This window comes from Scleropages formosus, chromosome 12 (assembly GCF_900964775.1).
Source record: "Scleropages formosus chromosome 12, fSclFor1.1, whole genome shotgun sequence".
Classification (NCBI taxonomy): domain Eukaryota; kingdom Metazoa; phylum Chordata; class Actinopteri; order Osteoglossiformes; family Osteoglossidae; genus Scleropages; species Scleropages formosus.
Genome location: NC_041817.1, coordinates 11,875,749 through 11,898,140, shown reverse-complemented (window position 1 = coordinate 11,898,140; position 22,392 = coordinate 11,875,749). Strand labels below are relative to the sequence as shown.

At 43.0% G+C, this 22,392-nt stretch overlaps 1 protein-coding gene across 2 annotated transcripts; it reads right to left on the bottom strand.

Moving 5' to 3' along the window:
• Window positions 1-649: 649 nt before the first annotated feature.
• On the bottom strand, window positions 650-21,738 carry LOC108929553 (prolactin receptor-like). Of its 2 annotated transcripts, none has more exons than XM_018744179.2 (9): window positions 21,534-21,738; window positions 11,992-12,098; window positions 11,116-11,251; window positions 8,885-9,054; window positions 5,873-6,036; window positions 5,463-5,604; window positions 4,276-4,372; window positions 3,896-3,965; window positions 650-3,659 (listed from the first exon to the last, which is right to left on the bottom strand). In XM_018744179.2, the coding sequence occupies exons 2-9, from the start codon at window positions 12,086-12,088 to the stop codon at window positions 2,844-2,846; spliced, it is 1,692 nt and encodes a 563-aa protein (XP_018599695.1). In that variant the 5' UTR covers window positions 12,089-12,098; window positions 21,534-21,738; the 3' UTR covers window positions 650-2,843. The 2 variants fall into 2 exon arrangements, with proteins under 2 accessions (XP_018599695.1, XP_018599696.1); XM_018744180.2 differs by having other exon boundaries at window positions 11,116-11,248.
• Window positions 21,739-22,392: the final 654 nt, after the last annotated feature.

Here is a 22,392-nt window from a genome sequence, read left to right as displayed (position 1 = left end):
ACCAGCAGAAGTAAATAATTGATAAAAATTGCGAACGTGACAAGGATCCAGTCTATGCCATTGCTGGTCATTTCATCGGAGAACTCTCTTTATGGTTGTTCAGAAGGGCTCGGCGTCTCCTGCATTATGCTGCGCTGACTTTAACGTGAACTAGCCCCAGCTCCTGAAATCACTCTTAAAATACCACGTTTACACGTGTACTAGTTACACAACTCGCCACATACTAAGTATGCACACATTCCCAAAACAGGACAGTTGTACTCCTGAAAGCACCAGTACAAATCATTCTGTAAGTATATTTGCTCCGAGTTTCCTTTTTCCTAAGTATAGCCTACTGTCAGAACAAGTTCTGCCTTAAAGGTGCTGCTGCTAACTTAATTTAACCATCTGACAGGAAAAACAGAAAACCCTGGACAACATCTTCCAATTATGGTGATAATTAAAAACATAATCAAGGTCAGCAAGTGCAACATAATTCATAGAATATGTAAGCGTGCATCAGCATCTCCCCACGTGATACCCAAGTTGCATCCAATGTGAGAAGCTCTTTTCCACAGTCACTTAATCTTTCTGTGTAATCATAATTCTATAGTGCAGTTGTGAAAATCCCTGAATTGAGACCACAAAAAGTCCAAACAAGTGGCTTGGATTTCATAATCTGGATGCTCCCATTTAGTAGTCTGCTCCTTATTATTTATTCATCTGATATAGATGGACATCTTTCACAGTGAAGAGCTTTTTCGGCAGAGCTCATTGAAAATCTCACTTATTTACAAGTGGTGATTAAGACATTGTAGGATAATCATACTTCTTGTTGATCAATAATTCAATCCATTTTGGGCTTTTCTTTGTAAAAAAAAAAAAAAAAAAAAAAAAAAAGCAAGCCACAACTAAACAAGCCACCAGAAACTGCTAGAAACAGATGGTTGTTGAGATTGTGGATTTTTGAATTTGGTCAGTGTAAGGGTGTAAAAAGAGCTCTTCATTGCTTGTCTCCTAACTGTAGAGTGTGGCCACAGACCTATAATGCACTGCGGATGACCACTCGATATCTAAGACTCGCAATTTCTCAAATACTTTTGAGAGCTCATTCCTTGAATTGTATGCGACTCCTCCTGGTTCATGCTGTTTAACTCCAAAATGTGTGTTAATTAAGAAAGAAAAGACAACCTCTTCACCTGTGTGACCTACAGGCAGTTCAAGGCATCTCAAGCGGCCATCGACTGCAGCGGTTCTTTTATCCCCATATTCGCTTCGTTTGGGACAGTAGCTGTTTGCTCAGTATGAACACAAGACTATGTCAATATCAACGGTCCCTTGATTTCAACATGAAACATCACAATTATATCTTCCATACACTTACTCGTATATTCCATCTGAACAGGTCCATTATATTACTAATATGATCTTATTAATAACCAATTTTATGAGCACAAAACCAAATTTACAAGACATATTTAAAATATACACATAGTCTCATTTTACTTAAGTGTGACGGTTTAGAGATTTCTGAATGGTAAAAAATCTCCAAACCCACTCCTAAGAGGTCAGCAAATGTTGCAGACAATGAAGACTGTTTCATGGTACACAAAGATACCGCACTGCAGGGTACTTTTCTAAATGTTTTCACAAATATGTTCATCAGCATCAGCTATGTTATCTGTACAGGAATTACTTGTGACAACCCCCATCATACAAAGAAAAATCATTGATGGATATGCTGAGACGCACACTGTGACAAGTCTGGATCCAGGAGGGATGAGAGGATGGATACAACCCTCCGTAAATCTGGCATTCTTATCTCCAGAGTTCTGTCAGAATCACCTCTTGGCAGTGGAGTGATTTTTACATTCTATTAATGACAGTGAAACAACAAAGCCATATTTTACAATCACATGCATGTCCCTGCAAGTTTCTCTGTGAATGTTAATAGCTGTATATACATGCATTTACCATCCTCCTTAAAAACATCTATACATGTTTGCACCGTATTCAAATATACACTATTATATACATGGTACATGTTATGTAACAATGTAATTAAAGAGGCATTTTTTACAACAGCTATTTATATATGCGTAGGGTAGGGTAAGAATCTCACAGAAAACTCAGCTGGAAAGGTTGGTTAAAATAATTTAGCTATACATGCAAATAATAGGTAACATATTGCATGTCAATACAGTGTACATCGCTTCACATTTAGGGTTGCAGAAATAATGTAGCAACATCTGACAAATACACGGCAGCAACGTGCCGACAAGTCCAAACACGCCGCCTCTGGAGTCAATCTTCAGAAGTGTTATGTCGGGACACAGAACATATTCTGCACGTGTTTATTCAATACCTGATCCTGGGTTCATTGGCTGCAAGCTGCACTTTACATACGGAACCCAGTAGTGCTCATCTAAAGAACTAAATATATTTCTACACATGGAGGAAAGTTGTTAATGGACATTTTGCGAGTCGAGAAGAAATAACAGAGCAAAGAAAGTTCCTGAAGCTGAGCAATAAACCACATGCTTTCACATGCAGGATACTGTCAATGCAGTGGTTCAAAGCCAAAATAAAAAAAAGATTTATGTACACAGCTGACATTAACTTCTTGGCAAAAACATGTTCTTTAGGAGTGATTGAGTAGCTGCAATACCTCAAAATGAGGGAAAATTAACCAGCATGTGGCAAGTCCTGAAAATGCAAATATACAATGGGAATTGAGATAAATGGTCCCAAGAAGTACAAAGCCTTTATCATAAGGGAATATATACAGCGGGTGGCTTTCCCTCTTCTCTTCTAGAGTCAAGTTGTAAAAATACAAGAGGTCCTCTCAGAGCTGATGGTACCAGTCAGTAGGAGGAGGACTGCACTGTGAATGTTTCCACGTAGCCGTTCGGTCCCTGACAGAGAGTTTGCTTGGGTTGCTGTTGCACGGGGCTCCCTAGGGACCCACAGTAGGTGTTGGGAGTAGTCGATCCCCTCTCCAGCAGGAGGATATGGTCATTGACAAGTTCACTCACCTTACTGTAGTCCTGTCCTCTCAAACCCAGTTGTAGGAAGTCCTCCATTTCCTCCTCAGCTTTGGGCTTCAGTATCAGCGTGTTCTCCTGGTTCACCTTCTGAACCTCCACATATTCAGTGGGCTTTGTGACCTGAAGACAGCCCTGCCACCTCTCCGTAACATATTCACTGTTGAAGTGTGACTTACCGTGGACCGGTGCATTGCCACGGTAACTAGAAAGTTCATCATTGTCCCAGGTGACGGGGTCTAGACCCTGTTTAGATTCCTCTGGGACATGGTAAGGAGACTCCTGAACACATGGCTGATTGGAGGAGGCAGCGGAAGGGTTAGGGGTATGGTTGTCATTCCCAGCCAGGTGTCCAACCGTTTCTAAGGATTCCTCAGTTTGTACATCACCCTGTGCCTCCATCTCTTTGTTGCATTTCTCTGCCAGAATAGCTGGAACGTCACAGAGATGCCCTCCAGAATGGTCAGCAACAGAGTCCTTCACCTGGTCTTTCCCATTCGGTGAGAGACTGTGTCTGGACTCTGACTGTATGCTCTCAGACACTTCCAGGTAGTCTACCAGCAGGTCCCCGCTATCTGATGGTGGTCGGAATCCTAGGCCAATCAAACCATTGAAAATCTCCTCCGACTTCTCCATCTGTCAAGTGTAAAGGTAGAATGTAGAATGTAAGTAAAAGGAAACCTGTGGGTTAAACTGCTGTTCGCTGCTTAGATAATTAGGCTAGGCTCTAGGTTTTGTCACTAGAACAGCATAAAATCATTACTCACCTAGGCCTGAAACAGAAATAAATCCAAAACTAAACACACACAATGCCAAGGCACCATTTTAAATACACAACTTTCATTTAATCAACACACAACGGAGGCTGTTACCTTGAGAAGACAGCTGTCAAAGCCTTTAATTTTTGGTCCTGGGACAGGGGGTAGAAGACAATGTTTCACTCTTGAAAACAGAAAAAAAACAGGTTATTGTATTAAGTTGTATTATTATATTGTATGATTGTTATTGTTACTGTATAAGATGTTTACAGTGAATTTATAATATTATTATTATTATTATTATTATTATTATAATACCGAGGGTGAACTAACAGAACATTTGGTGTAAAAAAGAAACATTTTGGTCTTTCCATTGTTTCCCACTATTTTACCAGAAAGCTGTAGAATCTGTGACAAAAAGCAAGAAGCCTTAGGGTTAGAATCAACCAAACATACACTGTCATTTTGAAATGCGGTGTGTAAACAGGCTATACCTGTTCTTCTTCAGGGCCAGCACCCACATGAAGATCAGGAAGACAAAGGCCGAGAAGACAGCGAGGAGCATCCACACTGACCGCTCCCGAGGGAGATCTTCAAAACAGCAACACACACTGTTTGCATGGCAAACAAACACCACACAACATATTTATGGGCCAACATTACACCACTGTAGGAGATCCGAGAAACAATGAACCATGGAAGAAAAGCTGCTAGGCAGTCAATGTCCAGCTGCTTCAACAGACCAACTAGCTTTCCTAGAATTTATTTATAGGACAATCGCCAATTAACTGTAGACATAAAAAAAAAAAAAAAAAAAAAAAAATACACTTCAAAAACCCGTTTAGAAAGTTTCCTACTCAGAGATTATCTTCTACAACCGTTGTTATAAGATACCAACTTTTGTAAAAAGTTTACTGCAGTACAGAGTACAATGTTGAGATAGACAGACAGCAGCAATAGTCCTGCGGAGTTCACTCTCATACACAAGGCCAGATTATTCCAGTGCAACGCAGCTTTTAAACCACTGTTACAATAAACACGTCTCAGTTCTTTTCACACTATGGTGTAACAAGATAAAAATGCAGTAAATGTTCAAATGTTAATTTTAAACAGTCAGCGCTATCTTGTAACAGATAAAGGAGAAATGTTTGATCAGCAGGGGGTGCGGTGGCGCAGTGGGTTGGACCACGGTCCTGCTCTCGGGTGGGTCTGGGGTTCGAGTCCCGCTTGGGGTGCCTTGCGACGGACTGGCGTCCTGTCCTGAGTGTGTCCCCTCCCCCTCCGGCCTTACGCCCTGTGTTACTGGGTAGGCTCCGGTTCCCCGCGACCCCGTATGGGACAAGCGGTTCTGAAAATGTGTGTGTGTGTGTGTGTGTGTGTGTGTGTGTGTTTGATTAGCACAAATGCAAGTGTTTGTAGAAATGTACATATAATTTAATTTGAAAACTGAAAATAAATTCCCAGCAACCGCATTCAGTTCCTTGTGATTTGTTTGAGCTACATGACGGATTCAAGAGCTTGGCTGGAATGAAAACCTCAGCCTGAACATCAGGTGCTCCTAGCTCCAGTGCAACCTCACCTTTACTCTACCGACCTGACCCTTTCCTGCTTCGATTGGATTTAATCCCAGTTCCACCTTTGCAAAGGGCACTGGGTTTATCCCAGATGGCGACAGGCTTACAATCAGGTACATCCACGTAGGCCGTAGCGCTCCATTCGCTCCAGTAGCCATGATCCGGCTTGCAGCGCACCTTCACCATGTACGTCTCCCCAGGGTGGGGGCTGAAGAGCTGGTACTGCTTCTGCAGCCCGGCAAAGTATTCCTGCATTGAGGGAGTCAGGGGGATCGGTTTGTTTGTACTGAACAGGTAGTCCCGTTAATGTCCAGTTTAACCGTGACACAGAGAGGCCATTTGCAAAAGACTCATATCAATGCAGAACACAGAGACACACAGAAGAGTAGATCTGCCTAAGCTCCAGCTTAACGCCATAGCTACCTCTAGCTCACTCCTTAAGCTCAAGCAGGCAGCGGCTGGAAAGTCCTATCTTTAGCACATCCTGACTGACACGCCTAAGACGGGCCACACCCACCTCCCACTCGTCATCCTCTTCCCTCTTGACCAGGAGCTCGTAGGTGAGGGTGATCCAGCCAGAACGGGTGTCCGCCATGCGCGGGGGCTGCCATTTCACCTGCAGGTACAGGTTCTCTCCCTGCATGAGGGTCACAGTCACATTCTCCGGGTGATGGGGCTGAACTACAGAAAGAGGGGACAGGCACTTAGTGATGGTGTGTATCTATGTCTCTACCAGTCTTTTCTTTCTTTCTTTCTTTCTTTTTATATGTACATGGGGCATCTGAGAGAATGGTGGTTAGGGCCGCTGTCCCGCTGTCTTTGGATCTAAAGGTTATTGCTTTGAATCCCACCACCAGCTGAAGTATCTCTGAGCATGGTACTTAGCCTAAGCTACTCCCCTAAAAACCGCAAATCTTTATAAATGGGCAAATAGTTATAAGTACCTTAACATTGTAAGTTTCTTTGGAGAAATGCGTGACTAAATTTACTTAATTACACTAGTATGGATCCCTCTGTTTAAGCGAAACGACTCCTTCCCGTTTCCAAAGCTTCCCGTAACATTTTGAGATATCAGTACTGTGACTGACATTCTCTCACATTTATTTGTGGTAGCAGTGTCACACAAAATGAGTGGTTACTGTTTCTTAAGCATAATCCAGTATATTTTTACAGAGCCCTTTTCAAAAAGCTGTATACTGTGTCACTAATATGACAATCCACCAAATGTCATCGGTTTTACACAAATTGTGCAGCTGTAACTACTTCAAGTAAACTTTCAGTTGTGTTAAAGGCTAGAGAGTGAAAGTGAAAGCTAGGGTCACACACACTAACCACCTACCAGTCACACACAAGGAACCCAGCTTTGCACTAACCCCAAAGCCCTCTGCAGAGTAAATACCTAAGGGACATCTTTTACCCATTTGAAAGAGAAACTGGGTAAAGGCAAGTTCAGATTTTCATTATGATGTTAATTTCAACTGTGAAAATTAATAATTAAAAATAATAGAATAAAATATAATTAAATAATTTAAAAAAAATAAAAATTAATTAATTAATCAATAATTACAAATTAATAATTCAAAGTAATTCAAAGGAGTTTTGGCTATGAGAAAGATGCAGCACATGCTTGAAGGTAATTATTGCACACATTCTGAAGATGTGCTGCAACGCTCAAGGGAGAAATTCATTTCCAGTGTAGGAGAATATCTTAACACAAAAAGAGAAATGAGAAACGGCTGCCCTCTGACTAAGTAAAGAAGTATGTTAGTAATGCAACTCGGGAGCCTAACAAGTTTCAACATTTTCCGCCCTTGAATAACAATAAAACACGGCATATCAAATGGGATGTCTCTGGAGAAACACAGTAGTGAAAACATATCACATTACCTTAGCACTAGTGTCCTATTGTTGCCCTAACAGCAGGTTGAGGTGTGTCTCTCAACTGTGCTGTTACAGATATGGTTGTCCCCTATCTTCTCAGAATGCAGGTGAGCCCATTCCCACATGTTCCCAAAAACTGAATCTTATTGGTTTCTTTCATTCTCATACCAGTGCCTGAAAGTTGAACACTCTACCAGTGGGGTGTCCAGGTACAAAGACACAAAAAAGCCAACGTGCTGTCTAGAATGTCTGATTCAGAGTAAAGGAAGCAATGGAGGCAATGTTCAAAAACACAGCCGAGGAACTCTGAGATATAACCATACCATCCTACTACAATATTAACTTTAAATTAAAATAACCAAAATCACATATCAATCAACCAAGTAGATAAATTAGGCACCATAATCCTATTATCAATCTAAGAAGAGATGAAGCAGTTAAAAAAAATTAATTAATCTCAAGAGGGAAGCCACAGTGTTAAAATAAATTTGGTACACCCTTCCCAGCATAGTTGCCTCAGAGTATTTACTTGGAGTCAAGACACTGCACTGGTGCCTGCAGCTCAGACCAAGCCGTTTTGTAATCTGATCCAGGGTTTATGGCCACCACAGAAGAAGCCAAACCAGTTCATCCTCATTCTACAAATTGGCTTCAGTTATTATTCTACTGCATTTCAGTAGAAATCAGGGGTATGGTGTAGGTTTGCTTCCTGTTGTCTGTCAGACACACCTGGGGCTGATGTGTGAAAGACAAACTGTAGCATGTGCCTTGCTGGAGGTGCCACCATAAATGGTCCATGATTTTGGACATTGTCAGGTCCACGGCCATATCCCAGATGCAAGCACCTGGCCAATCAGCACAGCAGGGTATCAATCCACCGCTCTCAGTTTGCGGAATCTCTTAAGAGACAACCGTCCTCCCAGCGCTCTCAGATCATCCTCGCACCTTACCTGTCCTGTTCCTCATTCCTCTATCCAACTCCTTGTCTCCCATGGCTACGACCTCTCGCTTTGTCCTTCTGACCACATCTCCGGACGCTCCTTGCTACGACGTTTGCCAATTGACCAGAACCTTCTCCTGCCCCCCGACGACGGGACCTGCTTTGCCCCTCTTGTGCTCCATAAACGACCCTGCAATTGGGTCCTACATCCTGCGCGCCGACTCAGTTTTGTTGCAAACATATACTAGACATCAAATTAAGAAACCGACATACAAAATTTATTTCAGATTGTCCTTCATGTTTCATATACACCCTGAAAGCACAACAAAAAAAAATCATCCCATTTTATCCCCAGTTTCCTTAAAAACAAACAGCAATTCTATTAAATATTAGCGATATTCAAACAATATCCTGATAAGAGTGTGAAGACAAAAGGAAAGAAACACTGACATTTCAACTTAAGTGAGGCATAAATTGAAGGAAAAGCTAAAAATCTGTAAATAAAAATGCATTTATTCACTACAATATAACATAATTAAAGATTTATTTCAATTTCAATTATCTTTCGATTTCAGCACGAACAAAAATGTGAGCAAATAGTACAGTGAGATTTAGGGCGGACTGCTGAGCCTCAAACAGCTGCTTTAGTGGCCATAGCATCCAGTCATGTAACCACCGTGCCCTTCAAAAAAATAGGAAGAAGCTCACCGATATTCATAACATCCACATCCATGGGATCAGATGAGGCGTTTCCCAAGGCATTCTGGGCCACCACTGTAATGTTGTAGTTCACCCAGATGGAAGTGTGGTTCTTGTCGAAGAAGCAGGAGTTGTCGCCTGCTGTGATGTAGTCTGGACACTCGTAGACCACATCAGAGCTGACAAGGTGAGGGAAAGCAGAAGGGTGTGGGCAGTTAAGGATCTGGTTTGTAACCAGTGTGTTAGGGATTCAGTTCTCAGAAATTGTGTATTGCTACATCCTCAAGGGCAAAAATGTAACTTGAATCTTTAAGTAAATACCTAGTAGTAAAATATAAACGTAATTTATCCTGTGTGAAAACACCCATGTAGGAAGAACAAAAATGAAATCACATTTAGGTTCAGGACCGGGTGCAATCGGCAAAACGGGAATCTATGCGGCAAATTTAGCCACAGATACGGTGTGCAGAAAATAAGATTATTTAGCCCAAATAAGTAAACGTTTTTAACAGCAGTCTGATTTCAGTAACAACAGCCTAAACACAACCATACCTGCTGACATTAAAACAGACATGGAGCTGCATGTCATGCGGAGGATGATAAACAACATGTTGAGTAAATAAACTATTAACACTATTCTTGGTATGAAGGTTTAAAGGTCTATAAAGTCAGTACTCAAAAGGGTACTGTACATGATGCATTTGAAACAAATACTTGAATTCCCTTAACACCTGGGTAATGCTAGTAACTGTAACAGGCCATACAGATGACAGATTACAGACTCATCAGGCTTTATTTTCTGTGTTGGAATCAGCTCTTGTGTGGGTGAGCCCATATCTGATTGTGTATACTGTACAAACCGTATATATATGTGTGTTTATACATTAATAAGTGAGTGACCCATAGCATCTTCTAGGATTCTTCAGTAATCTTGGTTCTTGAAAACCATTAGAGATTATCACATAGCTTGTTTACAATCTTTCTCGGGTGTCCAATGCACAGAAGAAACAATCTGATTGTGCCGGACACATTACGTTCTTTTCAAGGTAGGTTTGTTTGTGTGTGCTGGTGCAGTGCTTCGGGGCCGCTGGGAATGCCTATCGGCAACAAACTAAGCCACCCAAAAAGTTTACATCGCAGGAAAACGCAAAAAAAAAAAGTTCAGAAGCGTACAGGCCACTGAAATAGAAAGCAATAGAAGGTCTTAGATGCAATGAAACCAGTTCTGTACATTACAAGGGAGATCAATTACGGTGTAGCAATGTCATACAGAGTGACTCACATTCTACCATAAACATAAATTTGCTGTAAAAGCAATGTAAAAAAAGAGAGTTAGCCAAGCAAAGTCTCAGAGTGCAATCAGCAACTGGAGAAAGGTTGAAACTTACAAATAGGACGACCAATATTTGGTGTAAATATCATTGTTTCAGTCAAAGCAAATGTACTCACAATGGACTATATTCAGCAGTGGTTCAGTTCCAGTGAGAGGTGATTAGACATGATTTACCTCTGTTGACATTTACAACAGTATACAAACATATGAAGGGAACACAAGGGAAGGAAAGGTAAATGACTACGATGAGAACAACAGGAGACTGGAGAATGAAACAAACTACCCGAACCTTAACCCAAACCCTACCCTGAGAATGGAAAAATATTTCCGACAATATATTAAACATTCTGCCAGTTTAAAGTCACATTTTAGATGCTTTTAAAGATGGCGTGGAAATGTCAGCGAATGAGTAAATGTGAGAATGTCGATCTGTATTATACTACAACATGAAGCCGTATAATGAGTGCGTCAGTATGTATAAAACAAGAACGTCTGCTTAGAATGTGTAAAGTCCTGAAGGTGCTGTAGGTGTGTGTAAAGTTACTGGGTCAATATTTCTAAACTGCTGTGTGATATGAAGTATGAAGTCCCCTTGCTATTGCGACAGCCAGTAGCATAGTAGTTAGAGCTACTGCCTTTGGATCCAAAAGTCACAGGTTCATCCCTACCTCTGGGCATAGTACTCTTGAGCAAGGTACTTACCCTAAAATTGCTCCAGTAAAAATTACCCAGCTGTGTAAATGAATAGATAATTGTAACCTCAACACTGTAAGTTGCTTTGAAGAAAAGCATCAGCTAAATGAATAAATGTTAAGTGACATATAAAGCTGATATCCCACCTTGTACATACAGCACCAGTGTATTTATACAATGTTTATTATTCCTATGTGTGAAACATGCCACTCACTTTTCCTTGCGGTAAAAAAGGGTGTAGCTGGTGGGCAGACCACCGCTGGAACCAGGTTCCCACCAGCAGGTGAAGGTCTCCTTCTCCGGTGATCGACAGTTGATGAGTCTGGGCTTCCCAGGAGGAGCAACACCTGCTGGGTAAGGAACAGTAGTGAGAGGAGGGTGAGCAAAACTTAAAGTACATTTACGCATCTGGCTTTTCTCCAAAGCAAAGGAGAGCTCCAAGAAAAGGTTGTGCTCCACGTGAGGCTCAACCCTCAGCATCTCTCCACTGTATGCTGCCATAAGCACCAGGCACTAACCGATTGTACCACAGAGCCGCTGACTTTCACCTCTTTAGAGACGAAAATGGTCTATGATTATTTCAGCTTCACCCCCCCTCCCAAGCAGATCACTACAATATTATATTATAAAATTATATAATGTTATTAAAATAAAGGGGACAGCTCATAGGCTAGTTTTGACCATGAGTCAGCTGGTAGCATAGTGGTTGGAAGTGCTGCCTTTGGATACGACAGGCACAGTTTCACATCCCACCTCCAGCTGTAGTATATTTGCGCAAGGTAATTGCCTTAAATTGCTGCAGTGAAATTTCCCAGTTGTAAATGGGTGATTAATTGTAAGTTGCTTTGGAGAAAAGCATCAGCTAAATGAACAAATGTACATATATACTGTCAGGGGAGCCACAACAGGCAAACATACATAACAGAATCATTTGTATTTATTTTTCTTTAATTCAGTGTCGCAGTGCAATTTTCCTTTCTGGTGTCTACGGTACGGGTGATTTTGAGATAATTAGTCTTTGGGTTTGGGAAAATCCAGTGACATTACAGAGTGCACAGCATCACATTCTTGGGCTTCCACAAATACCTACCTTCACCGTTCATACGTCCAACTAGCAGAAGGAGGAGATAGAGGAGCGTCAGCCGGGTCCCTGTCTTCCTCCACACCCTCGCAAAGCCCTTCTCCATGCCGATGGGGCTATGGTAAAAGAACCAGTGTCACAGTGAGGGGTCGCAGGACACACGGATTCCGTGACCCACCAGGCCACCCGTCTAGCCCTTCTGTTTCTAATGGAAACAAAGCTTCAAGGCAAAACAGCGCAATGACGTTTGTAAACACGGGCCGCTCCCACATTACCATGCTAAGGGGGCGTTAAATAATACTCGGGAGAACCCGGACAAATGAGGGCAAGAGGACACGCTAAAGTGCACAAGTTCAACTCACAAAATTAGTATTATGTTTAAACGCAAACAGGTTCATGCAGTTACTCTAAAACCTGAGAAGAAACTGAACAAATAATTAGGACCCATCTGAGAAAAGTTACATTGCCAAACAGCGCAGGCACCAGTGCAATTAGCAAATAAACCATATTAGTTTTTGGACATTTTTATAAGGAACTGCTACCTAATGGAGGCCTAATTTCTACATTCAGTGCGGAGTGGGAAAGGGGTAGGGAAACAACCGAACAAAACAGTCTCTCCTTCACTTAAGCCCTTAGGGAAATATGCTCCGCTAATCTTTGCCGTCATCAGGATTTCTGTCATTTCTTGTTGATTTTCGGTGTTGCTCTCGTTAGCCGTTTCTTCTGTTAGAGCCTCCTCTGCTAAACTCACTGCTGTCATTGACAAAGTGACAGACAAAAAAAACCTCAGAACTACAAGTGTACACTTGAGCTGGGCAAGTGCAAACATCAAAACAAAGGCTTCTGGGTGCTCAACTGGGATGAGGTGGGTTTAGATGGGGGAGGTACTAATTATGGGAGTGATCCTAAATGTGTTAGGAAAGAGATCTGCTATCCTGGAGGAGTAATCTGCTTCTGAAACCGCAGCTGGTTTAGCGCTGCGGCCCACCCCTTGGAGAGCTGCTCTTCCTCGCCTGGTCTCGGGCACTTTGGGTTTCCTCTGCGCCTGGAGCTCGGCAGCCTCAGACATTTAGTTACAGCGAATCAGCCGTGCCTGCTTGACCGGTCTCACTCGGACGGGAGAGGTGCGGAGATCACACGCATGAGGAATTTGTCGCAAGGACGCGTTTCTCAGCATTGCACTCGGACGTGAGCACCCCACGCCAGCTGAAAGGGTGGCTACCGCAGCTAGGTGGTCTCCCTGTGTAGGAGATTAAAGCATTCTAAGAGGTTATCATAAAAAGGCCATCTGTCTATTTTCCTGGTTAATGCAATCCCTGGAAACAGCTGTATGAACATAACCTTCCAGTCCACTTAAAGGCATTTAAATGACTGAAATTGCAAGGGCGTAATTTACTACTGTTTACACATGAATCCAATTAGACTTCTTCCTGTTTAGGCAGAAGGACAGATAAAAAGGTCAAAAATTAATTTCTAATTCTACACCCCATCACACTTTTTTTTTTTTTTTGGGTAAAACAGAGCCTCAGCCATAGTGAAGCGCTACTAAAGGGAGCTTAACTTCCGAGCATCACTTCAAGGAACAACAAATAGTCATGCTACACATAACAATTGTACAACATTTTACAGTATGAAGGCTGAAAAGTGAAAATTGAAATAAATGGGCGATACTCTGCTGCTCTCATTGTGTCTTACTTTCACCCGCTTGTTTCTTTTTACCGTATATGTCCAAACAGTACGTAATATATTACGTAGAACTCACCTTGCACGCTAATGAACCTGAGAGATCAGACACAACCTATACGATTTATATTTGTGGTAAACTTTAAGGGCTGCTGTCTCCTATGAAAGTCTTTATTACTTCTGTTGCCGACTGAGAGACTCACTCAGACGTTCCCTGATGCAGGGCTAGAGAACACGGAGCCCACGCCTGCTCACCAGGACAGGCTACGAGCCGCTCGCATTCCCTGCGTCTCACTCTGGAGGAATCGCTGACCGTGTCAGATCTAATAACAGATCGTGTACCCAGCCTCCCTCCTCCAGCCCTCGTCCTGTGACGGGTGTCGGCCGGGGAACTGAGCTCACAGCAACCTGGCACGAAGCAAACCCGTCTTACGGCTCCGCTCTAGGGATACCGACAGGGTTCAGACAAAAATCAATCAAGCGCTTACAGCCGAAGAGGAAAGGACTTCAGACTCCCTAAAAGAATGCACGAATGCAATGCCTTGACAAGGAAGTGCATGCACAGTTAAATCTTTACCTTTATTTTACAGTGTGCTCCACTATTTATGTAACTTATTTTTGAATTCTACTAAATACAATACTAAGTCCACCAAAAACTTTTGGATTAGCAACATTGCATCATTCTGGAATCCCACGTTTTAAAGAGATCCTACTTATAACCCTTCACAAAAAAAGAAACAATAGGGAAATGACCACTTGCAAAAAGCGTATCATAGATAACCCTAACCCTAACAATGTGGCATTCTGGTTGCTGCTGCCAGCATCACACTGGTTATCTGGTCACGGTGAGGAGGCCCTTCAGCAGTAATCTTGTGATCTGATAATTGGTATTAGAGCCATTCTGCACACACACAGCTTGTAAAGGTCCAGAAAGGCCAATTTATGGAAGCTTCCCAGTGACCAAAGCCCCATACACGCCACCCTTCCGTCATTCCACTGACAGGCCTTGTCCCTCTCTATTTCATCTCTCCTTGGATCACACTCCCTTGGAATTTCACTGTGCTTAGAAAATAAAAATGAAAGACATACAAACATGTTTTGACCGGCTCGACCTCAAGCTGTAATACAGAATGTCGGGCCCATCCTATTGAGCTGATGAAGCAAGTGGTCTCATTTATTTATGATTCCGTGTTTCTCTGACATTCCGGCAGCTTCTATGTCTAGCGTGAAATATCAGACTTTGCCCTCGCTGTGGTCTGCTGTAGATAGCAACTCAATTCAGAAAGCACAGCTTTTGTTGGGTAAACATGTTATGTGTGGCATTTCAAACACTCGAGTTCATACGGCCCACTAAATCAGTGCACCTGGCCAAGTATGACTTATATAAATCACCTGATTGCAAATAGCCTCATGAGTCCCACTGAAGGTCATGGCAAGCCAAGGCTTAACCTTGTCTTGCTCGGTTAACCATGAGTGGGTAAGTTGCTAGGAGCTGAACTGGGCAGTTTTGGCCATGCAGCATTCCTGGAGAGGGCATCTGTACAAAAAAACCATGGTTATACCCTAGGCCTCTCCATAGCTCAGCAAGGAGAAAACACAACAGCTATAACCAGGGGTCAACAGGCCAGAGCATATAGCTCGCTTGAGGCACTCCCCATAAACAATATTAGAGTCTACGTTAATATACAACAGCAGGGTGTTACTTATTGCTCACAGAGGAAATACGAAGGATCGTGCACTACCGTCACAGGTGTGGGCTGAAGGAGGAAGGGCTGAATCAATGGAAAGTTACTGAATAAACATGTAAGGGGGAGAGGAATACAATAACCAGCAAAAAGCATGAGGCCAGAGATCAGCGAGAGGGCTGTGGAGAACAATCTCTCCCAGGGCCGCTCAGTGACTTTGTGATTTTCATCAATGACAACAGAAGGCGACTGGTTTGCAGTCTGGTTGCTACCAAAAAAAAATAAAAAATCTGCACTACAGAGGTGAGTGTATGAAATGACCTCCAACGTCTGAAAATTATTAAAAGCCACTTACCACAAAGAAACGTGGATTATCAGAATGATAAAAAGAAACACGTGAGAGGGACCAGAGTACAGTCACGGTTTAAATGTTCTCTTCAGATTCCTTCCCGACTCATTTGCTCACTCCCTGAAGCACAGGGCACTAGGCTAGGTAGGGAACGCTCTGGGCGGGACCCCAGTCCTTCGCAGGGTAACCACACGCATTCGCACACTGCATACAATTTAGAGTCACTATTTCACCTCCAACCTCAAACATAAAACTGCTGAGAATGGGAGGAAACCAAGACAAAGGCACGGAGTGACTGGGGATCGAACCTCCAGAAACTGCGAGGCACTCAGGTACCACCCCGATGCAATTTAATTCTGCGTTGCGTTTTAAGAGCAGCTTACGCTGCCGCTTCCGTTTAGCACGGAAGCAAACGACAGCAGCGATGGCGAAGTGGGAAGGAGGCACTGCTTGGGGCCAACAGCATCAGTCATGTTCATGAACATAGCACTGGTGGTCACTTCACCGGTCACCTGCAACCCTTGGGTCACAAGCCTGATGCCAACTTCTGCACTGTGTCCTCAGCTGCCTGGAGAGGTCTGAGAAACACATCAATGTCAAGGCCACACATCAGGCAAAATTATACAAATATAGCCGACATAAAAAGATGTATTTACGGCAACACCCTTTGGTTCTGTACTTCCACGTCCTGTAGTTCTCTGGGCCACATAAACATAGAAACAATTATTCAACTGGACTTTTTCGTCTGTACTCTGCCCTAATCTGTTTCATTAGACATGTCTTTTTCATGTCGTACCACTAAACGTAAACACATACTTAAAAAGGAGCTCTATTTCAGCTTTGATTACGTTCTTTCGAAACTTTGATTCTACTTACTTCGGGCAAGATTCTTCTTAACTCCAGCAATGCAAAGGTCACAGGGCAAAGTGCACCAAAATTTTTGATGCCAACGTTTTAAAGGCAGCCTGTTTATGGCTCCATTGTTGGCAAATCAAACACAGACCTGCTGCCTCTAGAGAGCAGTGAACCTAGGAGCACAACACAATCATTAACCACCTTGACAGGCATCACATGAGTGCAGGCCTTAGGGGCCCTGATCACTGGCCATGGGGAACGACTAAATACAACTGCAGCATATTACATTTAAGAGTATTTCAGAGGAAACTGTGCATATTCGCTTGTTTCTCAACCTCTGGTTTTTTTCCTTAACCGCTCTGTTGTTTTTTTGTTGATCAACTTTATTGGAAGCTCTCTGGCTTGTGGGTGTGTGACTCTGCAGCTGCAGCTCAGCCCTCATTGTGAAGTTCCATTTCATAATGTATATAGTGAATTACCTGTACAGCCGCATGGGCTGCACTATTACGTAATCCCAGACTACATATATGAATGTGTTCTGCAAACTTTCTACTAAGCGACTGAGGCCATTTGCATTCAACAAAAGGTCAAAAGTGTAGTGGTTACTGCCGCTGCCTTTGCTCTTAGAGGTCACACATTCAGATCCCACCTCCTGCTACAGTACCCTTGAGCAAGTTAATTACCTGCATTGCTCCAATAAATATTATCCAGCTGTATTAATAGGTAAATAGCTGGGGGTAGCTTAACACTGTAAGTGCCTTTGGAGAAAAGCGTTACGGAAATGTGGACACCACATGAATAATATCTGAGACACAGTTAAGGTGTATTAATTCCTTTGCGCGCCAGCACACGCGCGCACACACACACACACACACACACACACACACACACACACACACACACACACACACACTCTTTCTGAACCGCTTGTCCCATACGGGGTCGCGGGAAACCAGAGCCTAACCCGGCAACTCAGGGCATAAGGCCGGAGGGGGAGGGGACACACCCAGGACAGGATGCCAGTCTGTCGCAAGGCACCCCAAGTGGGACTCGAACCCCAGACCCACTGGAGAGCAGGACTGGTCCAACCCACTGCGCCACCACGCCCCCCTCCCCTTTGCCACATTAAATAACTTAATTATAAAAAATAGCAGGCAGCAGTTTGTCTGAAAATTAAACTGTCTTTGAAAAGCTAATGTGAAGGTACAGTATATACAGTACACTCACTGTAGTTACCTACACAAGACCAGTCAAGTAGAATTACACACACACACACACACACACACACACACACACACACACACACACACACACACACACACACAAACCGCTTGTCCCAAGCACCCCAAGCGGGACTCGAACCCCAGACCCGCCAGAGAGCAGGACCCAGCCAAGTCTGCTGCACTACCATGCCCCCCAAAGTAGAATAATCAAATTAAAAAAGAACAAAATGAAAGTATTTATTGAACATTAGTAAGCAATTACTTCACTGAACTGCATCTATGACAGATGTAGAAACCAGTAACAGTCCACTTCTGTAAATCCACTGTGGAATTCACAGAATGCACTGGAGGCCAAAATCATTCATCCACAAGGAAAATCGCAGTCAATGCATCATAACTCCAAGATTCTCTAACATCCAAAAACGAAAGAAAGAGCTCCGTTCACGATCGAACTGCAGTGATCGCTATCTTCGTAAATATTTTCGTAGAAAACGTCACAATGTAAATATGTCATTATTAGAGAAAAGCACCTTTTCCAGCAGCAAGGCCATTCTCAATAAATAATAAATAAAAAACTCCAGTCCTTCAGCGTTAAAACCCAAAAAATGTTACATGTATTCCCCACGGCTTCCTACACTGGAAATAGTTCTTGTAGAGACTGTCCCTAGCATTTTTTTTCCAAGAAGTTATTCCAGTAGTTCAATATGTAAGAATATTTTCGTTGTTATTTCACTGGAAGATCAAGTTTGACATAAAGCATCGCTATGGAGAGAAAAACAGTGAACATACAGCTAACGAAAAATTAACTGGAATCAGCCACCATGCATCTCAGTTTCGACAGAAATGCGCTTCCTTGACAGATTAACGAAAAGCTAGCTATCAGATGTAAGTATTTCCAAATGTTGCGTCTTCAACAGGTTGCACAACCATGTCTCTGTTTACTTCCCACCTTGAAGGCCAACAGCAAAGGGCCCCAGTCCCGATGAACCTCTTTTTAAAAAAATGTATAACTTACGGCATGTAAAAATAGAAAATTCACAAGAAGCTCCACAGAAAATCCCTGCTGGGATCTTAAACACACACCTTCCAGGTGAAGGGATCAGCCTCAAAAAGACTCCACATCTCCCTGCTGCCTGCCCCTGCACAACCAACTGTGGTTTTCCCACCTATGATAGGTTCCTGCCCACCACAGGACACAATTAGAAGACCATGATGAGAGCCCTCAACAGACATCATAACTCAGGAGAGAAAAGGGAACCTTCCGTGACACTTCCAAGCGACTGTCACCTATGAATCGGGTTCGCAGGGCCTAAGATTATGCCTTTATCTGCAGAGATGCTCAAAATACATTCCTATCAGCACTGCTCAATAACCACGGTTGAAGTCCCCTTTCCAACCGGTTCTGTATGTTCAGTGTGTGTGTGTGCAGAACCTTGGAGGACCTGTGTACTGAAACATACACAGAACCTCAAACGGTACCATGTGGGTCCTCCTCTCTGGGGTTCTGCGGGAAGAAGAGTAATGTTCCCACTTTGAATCAAATTGATTTTTTTAAGGAAATATTCACCGAGACATTTCTTCATCGCATGTATAACTGTGGCAAATTTTAACATGACTGCAGTTAATTTAATAAATGAATAGTCACTTCTATTAAGTGCTTTTCCTAACCAGGGTCATGGTGGTCTGGAGCCTATCCCAGAATCAGTAGGCAGAAGGCAGTGAGGGGGGTGTACACACCCTGGACAGGGAACCAGTCTATCAAAGGGTAACCCCCCCACCCACCCACACACACACACACACACACACACACACACTCCTGTCAATTTAAAGTGTCTGCCTGAACTGAGTGCTTTTGTACTGTGGGAGGAAACAGGAGCACTCTGCGAAAACCCGCGCAGCCACGGGGAGAATTCCACGCAGCAGGCTCTATCAATACTACCTGCACTTCACTGCACAGACACTTCCAGTCGCTTCCTTTAATATGAAGTGAGGTGAGTAAAACAGAGTATATTACGTGCAACTAGTGGTTAACATAGCGTGTCGCACTTAGGGGAGAGACGCTACAGTCGGAGCGGAGGCGCTCAGCTTGAAAATCCACATTCCTGCCACGCTCTGCTCTGGGCGGCATCCTGCGTGGTAAACGGTGTAAAAATGGATCCAAAGTTACTCGACCAGGTAGAAAGACGCGCAGCTCGGACACTTTAAAATTAATGGTTCCACGGTGTAAATTAATGGTAAAAAATTTTGTTGTAGTAAATACGGAGGAAATGTAAGGGGGGGGGAGATGGTGGCGCAGTGGGTTGGACCGGGTCCTGCTCTCCGGTGGGTCTGGGGTTCGAGTCCCGCTTGGGGTGCCTTGCGATGGACTGGCGTCCCGTCCTGGGTGTGTCCCCTCCCCCTCACGCCCTGTGTTGCCGGGTAGGCTCTGGTTCCCTGCGACCCCGTATGGGACAAGCGGTTCAGAAAGTGTGTGTGTGAAATGTAAGAAATACGTAAAAAATGGTTGTAGCAATGAATGAAGAGAGACTTTTTTCTTACCTGTTGTTTTTACTACAGGTAAACGCGTGGAATTCTCTGCGCGGCAGGTGAAACGAAAAATAGTGACAAATTAAAGTTAATAGTAACTTTTAACGTAATGACCAGTGAGTGACACGTGACACTGACTCGTGTCCCCCGAAACTCAAACTGGCGCATTTGATTCACCGTATTTTTACTGTACTTCTTTACCCCCAACGCACCACGGGAACTATGTGTGTGTAATCTTATTAAAGAAAAATATGAATCGTCCAATTCTTTTTTTTTTAGAATCAATCTTTAAATTAATGTTAATGTGTTCAGTCAAGCCTTAATATTCCGACCTAAACGCGTCGTGTGTGTTATCATAACTCCGTTGACACTGGTAATAATTCCGCCCTCCCCAACAGCCCAAACGTGAAAAATTAAACTGCGTTATCATGAATCAGGGCGCGCGGCATCATGTCTCACGTGGTAAAGTCGCATTAATATTAGTTAGTTGTAGCGGACGTCTCGAGACTTTAATTCATTCGCCTCCATCATGCATGATGATGATGTACACAATCACATGATTTATTTATGTTATTGGACGTTTTCTTCCAGGTTATTTTGATGAATCTGTTCAGCAGCGGAATGCGGAGCATCTCCGTATTAATTTAACGGAATGCAGGCTTGCATTACTTTGTGATTTTATTATTTCGTTACCAATCAATCCGAAAAGCTTGTGAAAATTTGAAACAAGGGAAAAAAAAAGCCACCAAAGCGGCGTATTAGGTGGTTAGTTTTAAAACTGGGTTGTTTATGAATATAAAGGGTGCTGCAATATATATTGTAACATTATTCTTTCGTCCTGAACATACTATACCTGACTCACTGTTTCTGAAAACATGGCAACAACCATTTCTCCAGAGAACTGAATTCCCATCATGATCATCAGACCAGCTCACCATAAGAAAACGAGCATTCGGGAATTTATAAAGATTAAGCAAGGTGGTCTTGGATTTTTTTTTTTTTTTTTTTTTTACTTCCACACATAACTTTGTTTGTCAAAATGAAATTCAGACACTGACTCTACAACACCTGTTAATCATGAGTTCTAGAACAAGCGCCGCGAGTTTTCGTCTCTACTGACACAACAACTACTAATACCAACATCTAATAAATTCGGGAAACGCAAAGCTGAAGTAAAGTACTTGTGTTGTGAAAAGTAAAGGAGAAAACAAGGTTGACACCCTGACTTACCTGTCCGGTGTCTCATGTGTTGTCCTCAGAGTCCTCGCACGGGTGTTATTTTGTTTCACCGTCGCTCCAGGGAACACATTTACCCCAGTGGACAGGGCCGTACTGTACTGTACTGTACTCTAGTACTGCACTGTACTGTACACACACTCACACACGGTCCCGCTCACTGACAGCTACAGGAGTCCCTGCCTATCTGACAGGAGGCTGAGTCCTGACAGCGCCCCTCACCGGCCCCTCCCACCGCTCGCCCCGCCCCCGGAATGACGCGCCTCGGTCTCACCTGCACGCGCGGGGAGGGGCCGCTATGGAACGTCAGATGGGTCAAAAAAAAAAAAAATCACAGCTTCCAAGTGACGGAATGAGGACGAAACCCAAGGCGGAGAGACCCACGTTTCTTTCAGCTGAGGGAATGAACAGCAGATTTACCCAAGAGACCCAAATGATTTCAGCTAATTAACTTATCTTATTTATCTTTATTAGGGACAGTCGGTAGCGTAGTGGTTAGGGCTTCTGCCTTGACCCAAAGTTTGCAGATACGATCCCCACCTGGCTGTAGTACCAATACTTACCCTAGGCTAATTGCTCCAGTAAAATTACCCAGCTGTATAAATGAGTAAATAATAATTGTAGGTAGATTAACCTTGTAAATTGCTTTGGGGAAAAGCATCAGCTAATTATAATGTTATTTGTTATGAAATAGAATTAACTAAGACTTGCTGTGTGTGCTGTCTTAATATATTCTCATCAATTATAGCACCACTAAAATTCCCAGAGATATTATTGTGCTGTTTTTGCTGGTCTTTGACCAATATAACTTAGCGTATTAGATAAGACAAGTGTGCAACTATTTACTGCCATT